The 15,079-nt window shown below is 36.5% G+C and overlaps 1 protein-coding gene across 1 annotated transcript in view; it reads right to left on the bottom strand.

Annotated features, from left to right (window-relative positions):
• Window positions 1–2,008: 2,008 nt before the first annotated feature.
• LOC141496420 (uncharacterized) overlaps window positions 2,009–15,079 on the bottom strand; it is a 91,858-nt gene continuing 78,787 nt past the window's right edge. Inside the window, exons 7-8 of the mRNA XM_074198969.1 lie at window positions 4,395–4,564; window positions 2,009–2,098 (exon numbers count right to left, since the gene is read on the bottom strand). Of these exons, the coding sequence (XP_074055070.1) occupies window positions 2,009–2,098; window positions 4,395–4,564 (260 nt within the window). The remainder of the gene's footprint in view (window positions 2,099–4,394; window positions 4,565–15,079) is intronic.

The raw sequence follows: 15,079 nt of genomic DNA, 5'->3' as shown, positions 1-15,079 counted from the left end.
GCTAAGCTTCTTAAAAGACTAGAGTACATTATAAGATATTTCCAAAGGCAACTTGATGTGAAACAAACTGTAAAGGACTCTTCAATATATATCAAGCTTACATAGCTAGAGTGTGTCCTTTTGCTATTATAAAGAAAAGAATCCAGTATTTACACAACAATTGATCTAGTAAATGTCAATAACAAGTAAACATCCTCTCTAGACTGCTAGGATCTTTATCTAGGAACTCCAATGAATATTAAGCCTCATCAACTACTCAAAAACTCTACCTCGAATAGCCTCTCAAACTGTGCTTTTCAGAGCCATATGTGTAATCTTTATGTATGTATGCATGTAGACAAGTATCCAAGCAAAGTGCTAAACCTGATGATGGATCACTTAACTACCAAAGATGAAGGTTGTCTATACCATTTTTCCAATTCACCATTAAATAACTGTGAATTTGCTATTATTAAAAGTCACATCTATATGGGGTTTATAAACAGGAAAACTGAAATCATTGGTTTCAAGTTCCTGGAATATCAAATATCTGTCTGACATGAAGAAATTAATCTGGACTTTTAAAAAGTCAGATAAACAGAAAGTTAAATAATTCAGTAGCTGGTGAACACATAACAATCCACCAAATACAGTATCAATGTGTCTTTCATTTCATCGTGACTACAGTTAATTTCTGTTCTTTGGAGTTCCTCTTAATTAAAAGAATAAACAAATCAGTAAAAATTGTTGTTATCTTGTCATGGTAAGTTTTTGCACATGTATGTACCTAAATGCAGATAGATTTGTATACACAGTATATCTATATCTATATCTATATCTATATCTATATCTATATCTATATCTATATCTATATATAATATGTGTGTGTATCTATAACATACACATACACAATAAAAGGCAGAAGGGGAAAAAAGACAAAGTGATTTAACAATGGAATTGAGGAGAGTCTCATTATCTAATGGAATGTGACAGACTCCTGGTCAATAGGACAAAAATCCAGTCCACGGTGTATTTTTATATGGCCCACATACAAGAATAAGAGTTACATTCTTAGCATGTGGGTCAGATAAAAATGGATGGGTAAGACCAAATTTAGCCTATGGGTGATATCTTGTCCAAACCTGATCTATGATTTCAAGACCTTTTGAGATTATCTTGGCCTGGATGGACACACTCCCTTTATATTGCTCTGTGTTGCTGCAACTCATTTGTAATTTAATAACTTGGATTATATAATAGGGTCAACAAAACTTTAATTGTAATGATGTTTACCAAAATGCCAATCTCTGTAGTTGTCACTGTTTTATTATGTGACTAAGAAAATGGTTTTAACTTTTAAACAATTTGGTAACTAAAAATTCTATCTCCTTCTTTCTAAGAAATGCAAATATAATTGCATACTAAAGAACATTCACAAGTATATAAATTCTAAGTTAGGCTCTTTTTGACTCCAGTTATTTCCCAGCATTCATGTTTAGGAATCCAAAGGGAAAAAGTCCATAAGTACCCCTCTAAGTGATTTCTCACTTGACAGAATAACCCAAGGCCAATTCTCCTGGAGAACTTGCCACATGGACTGGCATGAACCTTCTAAGCATTAATACTCTCTTGCTTTTTTGCTTTCTCCCCTAAACAAGCAAAGAAGGTCTCCCTACTTTTCCCAATTTATGGATAAAGTATTCATTTGGGCCCAGATAGCACCTGTCATCATTGATATATTGATACATTGATAAATTCCTCCTTCATTATATAACTTTGAAAAAATCTGAGGAATATTCTAGTCTCCATGCACTCATCCCACTCAACCAATTTCTGCAAGCAAAGATCCAGAAGCATAGATCTGAAGACAGCAGATAACCACTTTACTCCTCATCAATCACATTACTGGAACCAAAAAGAAAAAAAGAAAAATAGGAGAGGATCTCTCTGACATGCCAAAGATGGGGCTTTTCCATATACAAAATGCAAAGGCTAAAAACTCATCATTGGACTAACCATATGATCCCATTTAGGGAACTGTCACATCATCACCAATTCTGGATGCCACTTTGGAAGCCCACAACATTCCACTCTTATCACAGACAGCTTTAATGAATATCTATAAATAAATCGCTTTGACACATAAATCTTGTGCATGAGTTTTTGTCTTTCCTCCCCAGAGTATGGGTTCAAATTTACCATATAATCACCCAACCAGAGAGACATTGTCATCAGATCAAAGAATAAAAATGGGAAGGGCGAAATCGAACATTTCACATCTTTGATCTTCTTGACCTCAGGAACCCTCCTTTCAATAGCTGCAGCATGTAGCCCTAATTTAGATCAAGAAATTGAGGCCCATAAGAGATGACTTACCTAAGCTCACAGTAGTGGTGGTGCTAAAAAACTAGATTTAAACCAATTTCCTCTGATACCAAAAGAACACAAAGTTCTTTCAAATATATTGTGCTGTCTTCCTGGTATAAGGAACAATTTTCTAAAAGAGGAAGCAGAAGGTTTTACCTCCCGGTTTCTTAAAGCAAACACCTATGTCCACTTGTCATATAGCACAGTAGAAAGCATAGGTTGAACTAACTGGCCTCTGTGATCTATTTCAACACTGAATTTCCATGATCTTGAGTTTTCCAGGACTCTGGAAAAGGAAGTGACTTGTCCATGACTCACAGTTATTAAATGTAAATCTTTGAAGAGGAATGTTTTCAAGCAAAAGGTGTTTTCATTTCATAAAACAGGTCAAAAAATAAGTCAAAGGCCTAGCACCTAGTACTGTGTCTTGCCTGAAGTAGATACTTGCTATTTGCAAATTTGATTGAATTTCCTCCAAAACTTTAGAAATTGATCAGGCTTAAAACTGGCTAGTCTAGAATTCTTGACAATGGTGTCTAAATGAGTGGTAGAAAGAAAGAAGGAAGGAAAGAAAAAGAAGAAAGAAAGGAAGAAAGGAAAGAAAGAAAGAAAGAAAGAAAGAAAGAAAGAAAGAAAGAAAGAAAGAAAGAAAGAGAGAGAGAGAAAGAAAGAAAGAAAGAAAGAAAGAAAGAAAGAGAGAGAGAGAAAGAAAGAAAGGAAGAGAGAAAGAAAGAGAGAAAGGAAGAGAGAAAGAAAGAAAGAAAGAAAGAAAGAAAGAAAGAAAGAAAGAAAGAAAGAAAAGAAAAGAAAGAAGAGAAAGAAAGGAAGGAAGGAAGGAAGGAAGGAAGGAAGGAAGGAAGGAAGGAAGGAAGGAAGGAAGAGAGAAAGAAAAGGAAGAGAAAAAGAAAAGTTGACCAACTTCCCGAAGTTCACATAATGATTTACTGGTACACCAAGCCAATCCCAGAACAAGGTTATTTTTCCCTTGTTTCTTTTTTTTTTTCCTTTTTGGCTCTTATCTCATTGTATAGTTATATCAGAAATCAGAGGTTGATGCCAATTAGTTCAGAACAACACCAATTCCTGATAACAAAGTCACAAGTTATTCTACTAAGTTATACAGCAGAGTCAGTCCTTAGAGAAAGTAAGGTCTAGGCTGAAGCCTAGTCTCTGACACATGTAACCATGAGTACATCCCTTGCCTCCTCCATCCTTAGGTAAATCTCTTAAACCAAATTATAGATAAGGTTCTCAACAGGATAAACAAAGGGAGTTCCCTCACAAAGAAGTTTTCCTTGTAAATGAAAGCACAGATCCAGTCAACCAAAAAAAGGATTTTTAAATACTTACTATGAGTCAATCAAAAACCAAAAAAACCGAAACAGTAATACATGAAGGTAGAGGGGAAAGGCTGGATTGGCAGTCAGAGACACTAGATTCAATTCTCAGCTCTGACATTTATTTCCTAGAGATCTTACCTTTGTGGACTTAGTTTCCTCATCTGCAAAATGAAAGGGATGATCAAGAAGGCCATTGAGGGTCCCTTCCTGTTCCAAGTCTATGCTATAAGGTAAGAGTTAGAGTACTTTTAGGTCCATTTTGATTCGAGAATCCTAGGATGCTGTAACTCCATTTTAAGGTATCCATCTATTCTGACCATTCTGTAAAATGACTCAGCTGCTTCTATAAAAATATATCATTTTTCCCACTCAGATGTTAGTACTAAGACATAGAAAAGTGATTTTACAATCTTGGAATTAGTAAGGGTGAATAACTATTATTTAATAGGGAGGTTATGGAAACTAGAATTCTGGGCTTGAGTTCAAATACTCCTTTGACCCTCATACTAGTCAAGAGATCCTAAACAAGTCATTCAATCTCTCTGGGCCTTCATGTCTTAATCTATAAATTGTAGGGAGGGTTGGTTGAGATAACCACTACTATCCTTTCAGCTCTAAATTTTAAGATTCTATGAGTCCTTTAAAGAACATGGAATCCCTCCTGAAAAGTCCCAACTCTGATATGAATGCAATGCTTGAGGATCATACCTTGAGAGATTCTCTACAGTGATGAAAAAACTGCTTTAATCCTTGATCAGTGATGGCTTCGATGTCATCATGGCAGCGGTGCAGTGTGAGAGCCTGGGGATGATGACGACCTAAGGTGATCAGCGAGTCGTCATTCAAAGAATGGCAATCAGAAATGTGGATTCGCTTCCCTGGAAAAAAGAAAACCCTTCCTTGGTGACCCAAATACTGCAAGAAGATGTCAGTACCAAATAATATCACTGAGTCAAATCCCTTTCTACTAATTGATAAGTTTGATGATACTGTCCATCAGGCAAGAAAACAATAAATTGCTTTCTTTGAGAGATGAATTAGCACTTTCAGGAAATATCTTCTGACATTACATTCAATCATAGAAGGAGAGGTATTTGATATATGATTTTCATTGCTATAAGGGAATTTCCAGGTATAGGCATTTCCTCTACCAGTGTAGTTTAATATCCTCTCTGCAAGTCAGTTTAAGATTTCCCTATTACAATGGTCTCAAACTCAAATAGAAACAGATTGGCCTTTAGAGGTATACTAACTTAGACAACCACCAATTAACATTATCTATGTTTTACTGTATTTTATTTATTTTGTTAAAACATTTATATATTTATGCATGTCACTAATGGATATTGTCATCAAATTTTAAAAATTTGGAGCCGAAAGAGATATTAGAATTCATCTATTTAACCTAATCCCCTTATTTTACAAAGAAGAAAACTATAATTTAATTTAATTTGGGTTTGACAGTCTATTCTAGATCACTTATCATTAGAAATAGTAATTCACCCAAAGTCACTCCCACCATGGGTCATGGATAAAAACAGGTTTTCTTGACTCTGAGACCAATTCTCTATCCTGCTATTTCATGCTACCTCTAAGTCAATCGTATTATAATTTTTACTGCTCTTTATTTATGTTCTGCTCATCTAGACTGTAAACCCCTTGAGAGCAGGGACTGTCTTTAAACTTCCACCTTCCTCAGCTAACATAAAAGTCTGATACTGTAAGCAATGAATAAATTTTTGATGAAAAGTAACCTGATGTAGTGACTTATATTCTAGTCCTAGGTTTCACACTATTCTAGATGTTATGTCCTTGAGGAATTCCTTTAGGCCTCAGATTTCTCCTTTTATAAAATAAGGGGATTAGGCTAAATAGATGAACTCTAATGTCCCTTTCAACTCCCAATTTTTTAAATTTGATAACAATGCCCATTAGTGACCTGCAGAAATATTATGATGCCATTCCAAAATAATGACGATCTCATTCTTTTCATCTGCTTTCTCAGCACACAAGGCCCATTATTTTCTTTCACACAGTGCAAGCTTTTAATGAAAAACTGTTATGTTTATAAGAATAACAATATGATCCTGGTGTGATGAAGCCAGGTACAACAGCCCCTTGAGAGCCAATCATTAAATTTTCAATGTAAGCATTTACACCTTAGATATCAGCAAAGGTTACAAATCAAGATTTGTTTGTTTGGTTGATTATTTAGACATAAGAAAGGGATGGAAAATATAAATAATGTACATTAAACCTAGAAGTGTGTTATGCAAACATTATCCCTTCTCTCCCAATCCAGGTTTTAAATATTTACCATTATGCCCACTGATTATAACAGTATTAACCATCTTGAGAAAGAGCAGGAATCCTGCATAATAAACTTGAACAGGAGAGGCCTACAACATTCGAATCCTGTTGCTGGACAGTTTTTGCCAGAGAGTTCATATAATTCTCTGGGATAATGATTGAGGGATATAGATTAACATCATAGCATCATAGATTTAAAGTGAGATAAGATCTTAGGAGATCATTTATTCCAGTTCCCTCATTTTGCAGGTGAGAAAAAAAATGAGGCCAAAAAATGTTACCTTAGTTGCCTAAAGTTAACACAGGAAATGATAAATTCATGATTTAAACTCTTCTCTTCTGTTGTCAGTCAGAGCTCAATCTTTTCCCTAAAGTCCACCTAAAGAAGTTTTTTTCCAACCTGAAAGACTTACATGAACTGATACTTAATGAAGTAAGCAGAATCAGGAAATCATTGTATAGGAGAAGCTAGACATTCTCCTTACCAATCTGATTCTTACAATTATTTTCTTTTTTTTTTTTGCAAGGCAATTGGGTTTAAGTGGCTTGCCCAAGGCCATACAGCTAGGTAATTATTAAGTGTCTGAGGTCAGATTTGAACTCAGGTACATCCTGACTCAAGGGCTGGTGCTCTATCCACTGTACCACCTAGCTGCCCCTTTACAATTATTCTAATGATAAGCCTAGGTCTCTGATTTGAAGGTTCTGATAATTGAGCTTAATTTAGTTTGTCTTCTGAAGTCAAACTTCCAAAATTCTAAAATCATGAAATATCTAATTGAGAGAATGTGACTCTTAAATGCCCCCTTATGCCTTCCCACGCCCCTAGTGGACTCAAGCTCGATGAACTGCCCTGAGTGAACTTTTCTGGAACCCCATATCCCAAAAATATCTTCCAAGGATCTGTTGCAAGAGAAAAAATCATAAATTATAAAAACGGAAAAATTCAAATTCACCTTCATTGATGCAAAAGCAGACTTACTGAATTTTAATCAACCCAGAAAGACTTCTGTTCAAACGACCTCTTCCTGAAATAGCTCCACTCTTTGACACCATGAAATAATAGCATCTGCTTACTGTCCACAACCTCTTTACTTAATGTCTAAAGCATTTCTAAAGTCTAGTTTATCAGGGGCTGTTGGTCACATCAGAGCTCCCCACGTGTTCATTTTAATATCTTACATTTGCTTTTTAAAAAAGTTCTTTGCCCTGTAGGCATAAGAAGGCTCCTTTGGCAAAAACTCCATTTATTTGTATTTAAAGCAGCAAAGAAGCATGAACAGAGGGTTTGGTTTAGGGAAAAGAAGACCTAGGTCCAATCCCTGCCTCTGGCAAACAATAACTCTGTGACTGTGGGCAAGTTTCTTAGATAGTCAGTGCCCACAGCTAATTCACCAAGACTAAGGCCCTCCATTTGCCTTACTGATGCACTCTCCCTGGTCAGCCAACCTTGCGATCTATATTGCCCCTGTACCCTCTGGGCCTCTAGATCTTGTCAATTTGTATAGCAAAACATACTATGTTCACTTTTTAAATTAATTTTATTAAAGATATTATTTGAGTTTTACAATTTTCCCACCAATCTTACTTCCCTCCCCCTACCCCCCCCACAGAAAGCAATCTGTCAGTCTTTACTTTTGTTTCCATGTTGTACCTTGATCCAAATTGGGTGTGATGAGAGAGAAATCATATCCTTAGAGAAGAGAGAAGAATTCTAAGAGATAACAAGATCAGACAATAAGATATATGTTTTTTTCTAAATTAAAGGGAATAGTCCTTGAACTTTGTTTGAACTCCACAGCTCCTTAACATACAGATGGCATTCTCCTTTGCAGACAGCCCAAAATTGCTCCCAATTCTTGCACTGATGGAATGACTGTGGTATATGTATGTCATAGAATACTATTGTTCTATATTCACTTTTAAAGATTTCTTTCTTTCTTTCTTTCTTATGGTTTTTTCCCCCTTTAGTTTCTAATTCTTTTTTTCACAAAATGACTAATATGGAAATACAGCAAACACAATTGTACACGTACAATCTATATCAGATTGTTCACTGCTCTGGGGAGGGGGAGGGAAGGGAGGGTGGTGGAAAAAAATGGTAAAGATAAAAACTTACAAAAAGATGAATGATGAAAATTCTTTGCATGTAATTGAAAAAATAAAATAACATATGGATCTTTGCATATATCCTTCTAAATGTTTTGTTTTCCATCTTAGAATATGAATTCCTTGTGAGCAGAGGCTATCTCACTTTTCTAATTGTACCCTCAAAATTTAAGACAGTGTCCATAGTAAATGCGAAATAAAATGGTTTTCATTCATTTATCTTTATAAGAGGAGAGATTTGCCTTACCTAAAGTTCTCTCTACCAACAAAATCACAGATCCACCAAAAGACACTAATGAAGTGTCAAATATAATATCATTAAGAAGAAAACACTCCCCAAAAAGAGCCCTATCAATCCTTCAGAGAAAAATTATGCATGAAATACCCCCCTTTGCTTCAGTCTCTTAAACCAAACTTACATTTCATTCTTCCACATACCGAGACCACCTTCTACCACAAGGGTTCAATGTCCTCTCTTCTTGAATCTCCTCAAGACTCCCCAAACTGCACAACATTAAAATAACTTCTTCATACCAAATCATTTGGACAAGACTCCTAGCCAGACTTCTATAAAACAACCTTTCCTCTGATAATCTCATTAAGTCTCCAGAACCTTTGAAAGAACCGCCTTAAAAAAATATAAAATAAAAAATCCAAAAGCTAAACAAAGCCCAAAGTTATTTAATGTGCTGAGGATTATGTATTTCTAGATAGTACATTGTGGGTTCCATGCAGCCTTAGCACACGGGCTACTAAAGTGCAGGGGTCAGTCAGATCAGAACTTTGTTCTCTACTACACTATGACTATACAACAAACAACACACAACCCTCCAACCTACATGTTTTCCAGACCCCTGAATATTCAGCCTTAGCATCCATCTGTTCTCCAGGTGTTCTTTGGAGACATAGCTTCAACAATCCAGTGGGACATTTGATCTCTAACCCCCTTAGAGACTCTATGAGAAAATCAGCACCCATTTGCCAAAGCTGGGCAGTCCTGTACTAGTGGGGTCTCTCCTCACATTCTGTCCTAACTTTGAGTGAACATCCAGTGCCACCAATGAGCAAAGATCACAATTCTGGAAACATTAAAAGTTGGAAGACCCATCTTCTTAGGGTGTGTGTTTGTGTGTGTGTGTGTGTGTGTGTGTGTGTGTGTGTGTGTGGTTTTTTTAAAAGATACATTGAGGCATTTACAACACAGAGACTATCCTGAAGTTCTCCACATTTATTAACAATTCTCTAAAATTATCTATTTTGTCGCTGACTGTTTTTTTTTTTAAAAAGAAAAACACACAGACATTAAGCATCATTCATCCCTTGCCATAGAAAAAGATACTTCTCCTAAGCAAAAGGTATCCTAGAGAAGGAGAGACAGAAAGTCAAATCCTGTTAACCAGGCAATGCATGGACTGCTCAGATACTAAGATAATCTCTATTCCATAACAGGAAGGCATAAAACCAGGGTTCTTGGCCTTTTCAGGGCCATGGACCCCAACTGACAGTCTTGGCAGCCTATTAACCTCTTAATAAAATAATTTTAAATTCATGAGATAAAAATATAAGGTTACAAAAAGAAACTCTATTGAAATACAGTTATAAGAATAGTTTTAAGTTCAGGCAACTCAGTTTAAGCTCTCCTAATAACTCCTTTTCTTAAAAAAAATGTCTTCCACAGAGTTAGAACTATAACAGACCTTAGAGATCATCCCTCTCTTATGAAACAATCCTTCCCTAATTCCCTCACTTTTGCAGATGAGGAAACAGAAACCCAGGAAGGTTGAGTAACTTGCCTTATGGTGTCAAACTCAAATAGAAATAGGAACCACTAAACCACATATAAGGATCCCTGCTGGCTCTTTCCCAACTTAGAAAGCCATACATACTTACGTGATTCTTTTTTATTTTTTACTGATGAATTTACACATTAAAATAAGATAGGAATTACATTTTCATCTGGTTCTCTCAAGATTATTATGGATCATGTTTGACACCTCTGTCTTAGAGAATAGAGGACAAGATTCAAAGTTATATATTCATTCTTAATTTTAAAAATGTAAAAGAAAAAACCTCATCCAAAAATGTACAAAGTAATTAAAGTTGGACCATATCCAATAAATCTGTTCAACTCACATGTACCCTACAGGACAAGTCAGTACATGAAAGGGAAGACCCAGATATTCTTATATTCCATAACATTCCAAAGGTCATATTATGGAAAAAACCCTAGCTCTGGAGTGAGAGAACCTGAGTTCAAAATCTCACTTCTGATGTCTTCTAACTGTCTGACTTCTGAGCCTTAGTTTCCTCATCTGATATATTAGGGGGTTGTTCTCTTCTGGCCATATTATTAATAAAATAACAGAAAAGAAACCCTAGAAATTATATCATGGGTAGCTAGTAATTTCTAAAGTAATTTCTAAAGAAATTAATAATAGCTAGGTGGCATAGTGGAGAGAGCACTGGCCCTTGAGTCAGGAGGACCTGAGGTCAAATTTGACCTCAGACACTCGTTACTTACCAGCTTTGTGTTTTGGGGCAAGTCACTTAACCCCACTACCTTGCCAAAAAAATTAATAATGGCTAATTGTTATTAATAATAAGGCTACTTTACAATTTGCAATTCTTCATACGTACATAATCTTATTTGAAACCCGCAACAACCCTGTGAAATGACTACACATACTCTGACACGATAAGGGGGAAAATATCAGTCATGAGCATAGAATCTTTTGCAATTTTGTTTTATATCCCCTCCCATAAACCAAACACAGTGACCAGCACACAATAAGAACTTAATAAATACTTTCTGATTAATCAATTGATTGACTTGCTTATGGTCACAAAGCCACTAAATACATGAGGGGTATACGAACCCAAGTTTTTCTAACACCAACACTCTATTTGCTACCTCTACAAGAAAATGTCAAATCAATCTTCTATTAAGTCAGAAAAAATGAATAAGGGAAAAGACTACTTGACTTGAAATATAATGGCTTTTGCTTTATTTGCTTTTTTTAAAATCACCTCTAAAGAAAATTGTTTCATGCTTACATAATAACCACAGTTTTATTCAGTGTCTACCCAAATAGCAATTCTCACTACACCCACATGAGAAGAGTGAAAATTAAATTAAAAAAATCAAATTTACCCTTCCACCAGTACTTTCTTCCATTCAAAGCTGTCTCTGAATCACATAGCTTAGCCACAAGGCACCAAAGTCAGCAAAGTTTAAAGTTTAAAAAAAATAAACTATCATATTAAATTAAAATAAAAAACTATTATATTAAAATAAAAAAGGAACTCTTAGTGGAATTATGAAATTTACAGAGATTGCAAGTTAAATGGTGAAATTAAAAGACTATATGATAACAGACCCAGAACTGGAAGGGACCTGGGAAGTCACCTAGCCCAACTTCCTCATTTTTCAGTTGTAGAAACAGAGTCCCCAAAAGAGGGGCATTGACTTGCCCAGGATTGCATATAGGAATAAGTAATTAATGATATATTCAGACTTTGAATCCAGGTCTTCTAACTTCAAATCTGTCACTCTTGGTCTCCCCATCCCATATTTATGTATAGGTATGTGTGCATATATACATTTGTATATATCCATGTGTATTTATACATGTGTGTATGTATATATAGGACTTAAATATATCTATCACTCCTCACACTCAATCAATGGCTCCCCATTAGAATGTAGGCTCCTGGGGCAGCTAAGTGGTGCAGTGGATAGAGCACCAGCCCTGGAGTCAGGAGTACCTGAGTTCAAATCTGACCTCAGACACTTAATAATTACCTAGCTGTGTGATCTTAGGCAACCCCATTGCCTTAATTAATAAAAAAAATTAGAAAAAGAATGTAGGCTCCTTATAAGTAGGGACTGATTCAGTCTATTTGTACTGCTAAGACCCAGTGCAATAGACAGACACTTAACAAATTCTAATTGATTGCTTGACTACTTACTCTTCAGCAAGAAGGATCTTGCTGACAGCCAAACTCTAGGAGGTTCCCCCAAAAGTTCTAGTTTCTGTTCTTTGACTTGCTATCTGTGAGACTATGGACAAGTCCCTTAGCTTCTCTGGGACTCTCCTTTCACATCTGTAAAATGAAGGGACTGGATTCAATCAATCATGTCTAAGGTCTCAACCCTGTGCAAATGACTTAGTTTCTCTCAGTCTCTGTTTCCTCCTCTATAAAACAATTGGGTTGACCTCCAAGAGCTGTCCCAGCTCTAAAGCTATGATTCCCCCACCCCATCCTACTCCTAGAGCTGACAGCCTGTGATCTCTGTATAATTCACAAGAGGTGAATTGAATTCCAGTGCAACCAGTCCAGGAGCCGTAGGTAGTAACAGCTGTACAACGTATAGATCTGGAAAGCCACCCTTCTTCCTCCCCACTCACAGAGCAGCTGATCGGGTCTATTTGCTCTATTTGCAATGCCACAATTCCAGTCCAAGAGCTGTTTGTTTAACTCCTTCACTGTCCTGAGGTCTTATGTAACTTATTTTCCAAATAAACTCTGTCTCTCCCTACTAAGCAAATGAATGAGCTGATGACCTATAAGCCAGGGGAAAAATTTCCTTATATTGGCTAGAAGATAAGCAAATTACTAGGGTCTCAAATTAGGGGTCTTTTTTTTAAAAAAAATCTTCATTTGCTTTTAAAAATGGGTATAGGAGTAAGGCTAGACAGTTAAGGGGAATGCATAGTTACACCATTCATTAAATATTTTCCAAACAGTGCCTTTCAACTGGAAAGACAGGTCCTCAAACAAGCCCTGGCCCCTATGCTGACATGACGTACAATGGGGCAAGATTCTAGAATAACAGATCTTTGTTCCTTTCTCATGAGGAAAACAGGATAAAGATTGAGATATTATTTCTGGCAGTGTCTTTGCCAGCTTGCTTTCTATGTCCACCAGCATTGAGAAAAGCAATTGTGTCTTGAGTTGGGGGAAAGGAAGGGATTCTTTAGCTAAGGAGCCATCTCCCTCAGTTCCCTCCTTTCAGAAAGGTTGAATTTCTAGGCGGGGTTTTTACCACATGGGCCACATGTGAACTTTGGCAGTCACCACTCTTTTCCCCTCCCCCCAAGCCTAGTCACCTGACATGCAAGGAATTAATCCAATAACTGAAAAATAAATATTTAAATTGGACAACCCTTAGACCCAGAGATTCAGAGATATCGCTCACCTTTTATTTTAAGCTGATGCACATTTAAATACTCACCACAAGAATTCCAATATTTTGTCCAAACCTTACTACACCAACATATCTGTCAATTGATATTATTTTCCTGCCTAGACTATGATAGTTAGATGGGAGGAATCTTACCCTTTGCATCACTGATCTCATTTGAGTAGTTATGAACTCCTTCTGCTGGCTTTACCATTCAAGATGAGCCAGTAATTAAAAGTCCTTCAAGATCTGGCTCCAATCTGCTTTTCCAATCTTCTTATATAATACTCCCCTTCACACTCTATAGTCAAGTCAAAATAACAATCTTATATGGGGGGGGGGGAGGCAATGGGGTATACAAAGCAATGGGGTTAAGTAACCTACCTAAGTTCACACAACTCAGTAATTAAGTGTCTGAGGTCAGATTTGAATTCAGGTCCTCTGAGTACAGGGTTGGTGCTTTCTCCATTGTGCCCCAAAATAACAATCTTGATGTTCCTCACACATGACCTCTCCATGCCTTTGTACAGGTGGTCCCCCATTCCAGAGTACACTCCCTGATCACTTCTACCTTCTTAGAATGCCTAGTTACCTTCATCAATCATTTCCCTTCTTAGAATGCCTAATTTCCTTCAACAATCAGCTCAAACACCATTTCCTACCTGAAACTTTTCCTGACTTTCCCCAAACTGTTTATCTCCCCCCCAAAGATATCTTGTATTTATTTTGGATATTTGTAGTATACATAATTTTAGAGCATATTTGACCCTCCCTTTCATGTACCCCTGCCCCCAAAGAATCCCCCCCCTTTGGGGGTAGGGACACAAGACAAAAATAAACTCTTTCTTTCACCTAATAAATACATATTGACTCACTGATAAGGAGAGACTAGTGCCTGGGCAAAGAGATGGGACCAAAAAACTCCCAGATATTTTTCACTTAGTTTACCCTTTTCTATTGATACAGAGGCATTTCTTTCCTTCAACTACCTCAACCATAAAAATACACCTACCTCAGAGGGTCTTGACTTCTATATCATTCGGATTTGCAAAGTAATGTCTCTAAAGTGCTCAAGATAGAAAGTATTTTTGCCTCAAGAGTGATAAGAACAGTTATTTATGACAAATAACCATTGTGATTAGTGCGAATAGATTTATTACTTGGGGAATAAGGTCATGGCTAAAGTGTCTAACTACATGGGCACAGCATGGAAAGGAAGCATTGAGTCCAATTGAGTCCAGTCAGATGTGTGTCTTCGGCTTTATAACAAAACTATCACTAGCAATTTGCTATGCAGCAGACAATATATAAGGTACTTTCCAATCAACTCCTAATCACACTATATTCAAGTTATGCTGAGCTACTTGTGGTTCCCCATATGGGATGTTCTATCTCTCACATCCATGCTGTTGCATGGGGTATCCTCCATGTTTATAATACTCTCTCTTTTCTCCTCCCTTTCTTGGAATCCCTAGCCCCATTCAATGCTCAGCTTCCATACAACCACCTACAACAGGTCTGATTTCTTCCATTGTTAGTATGCACACATCCCAAAATATTTTGTTTATTGTGCATATTTTTAATTTACTTACCTAAGAACAAATTATCTTCCCTCTACCCCTGACCTAGAATAATCCTTCCTTCACGGCAGTTTTTTTTTGATTGGGGATTCCAGTAACAATTCCTGGAATATAATAGATCTTTAATAATTACTTGTTGAATATAATTAAATAACTGTGCACCCAAGGACAAATTATTCCTACTCTCTCTGAGTCTCAGTTTCCTCACA

Source organism: Macrotis lagotis, chromosome 8 (genome assembly GCF_037893015.1).
Source record: "Macrotis lagotis isolate mMagLag1 chromosome 8, bilby.v1.9.chrom.fasta, whole genome shotgun sequence".
Taxonomy (NCBI): Eukaryota; Metazoa; Chordata; class Mammalia; order Peramelemorphia; family Peramelidae; genus Macrotis; species Macrotis lagotis.
The sequence above is the reverse complement of the archived record's forward strand: the minus strand, read 5'-3'. Positions and strand labels throughout refer to the sequence as shown.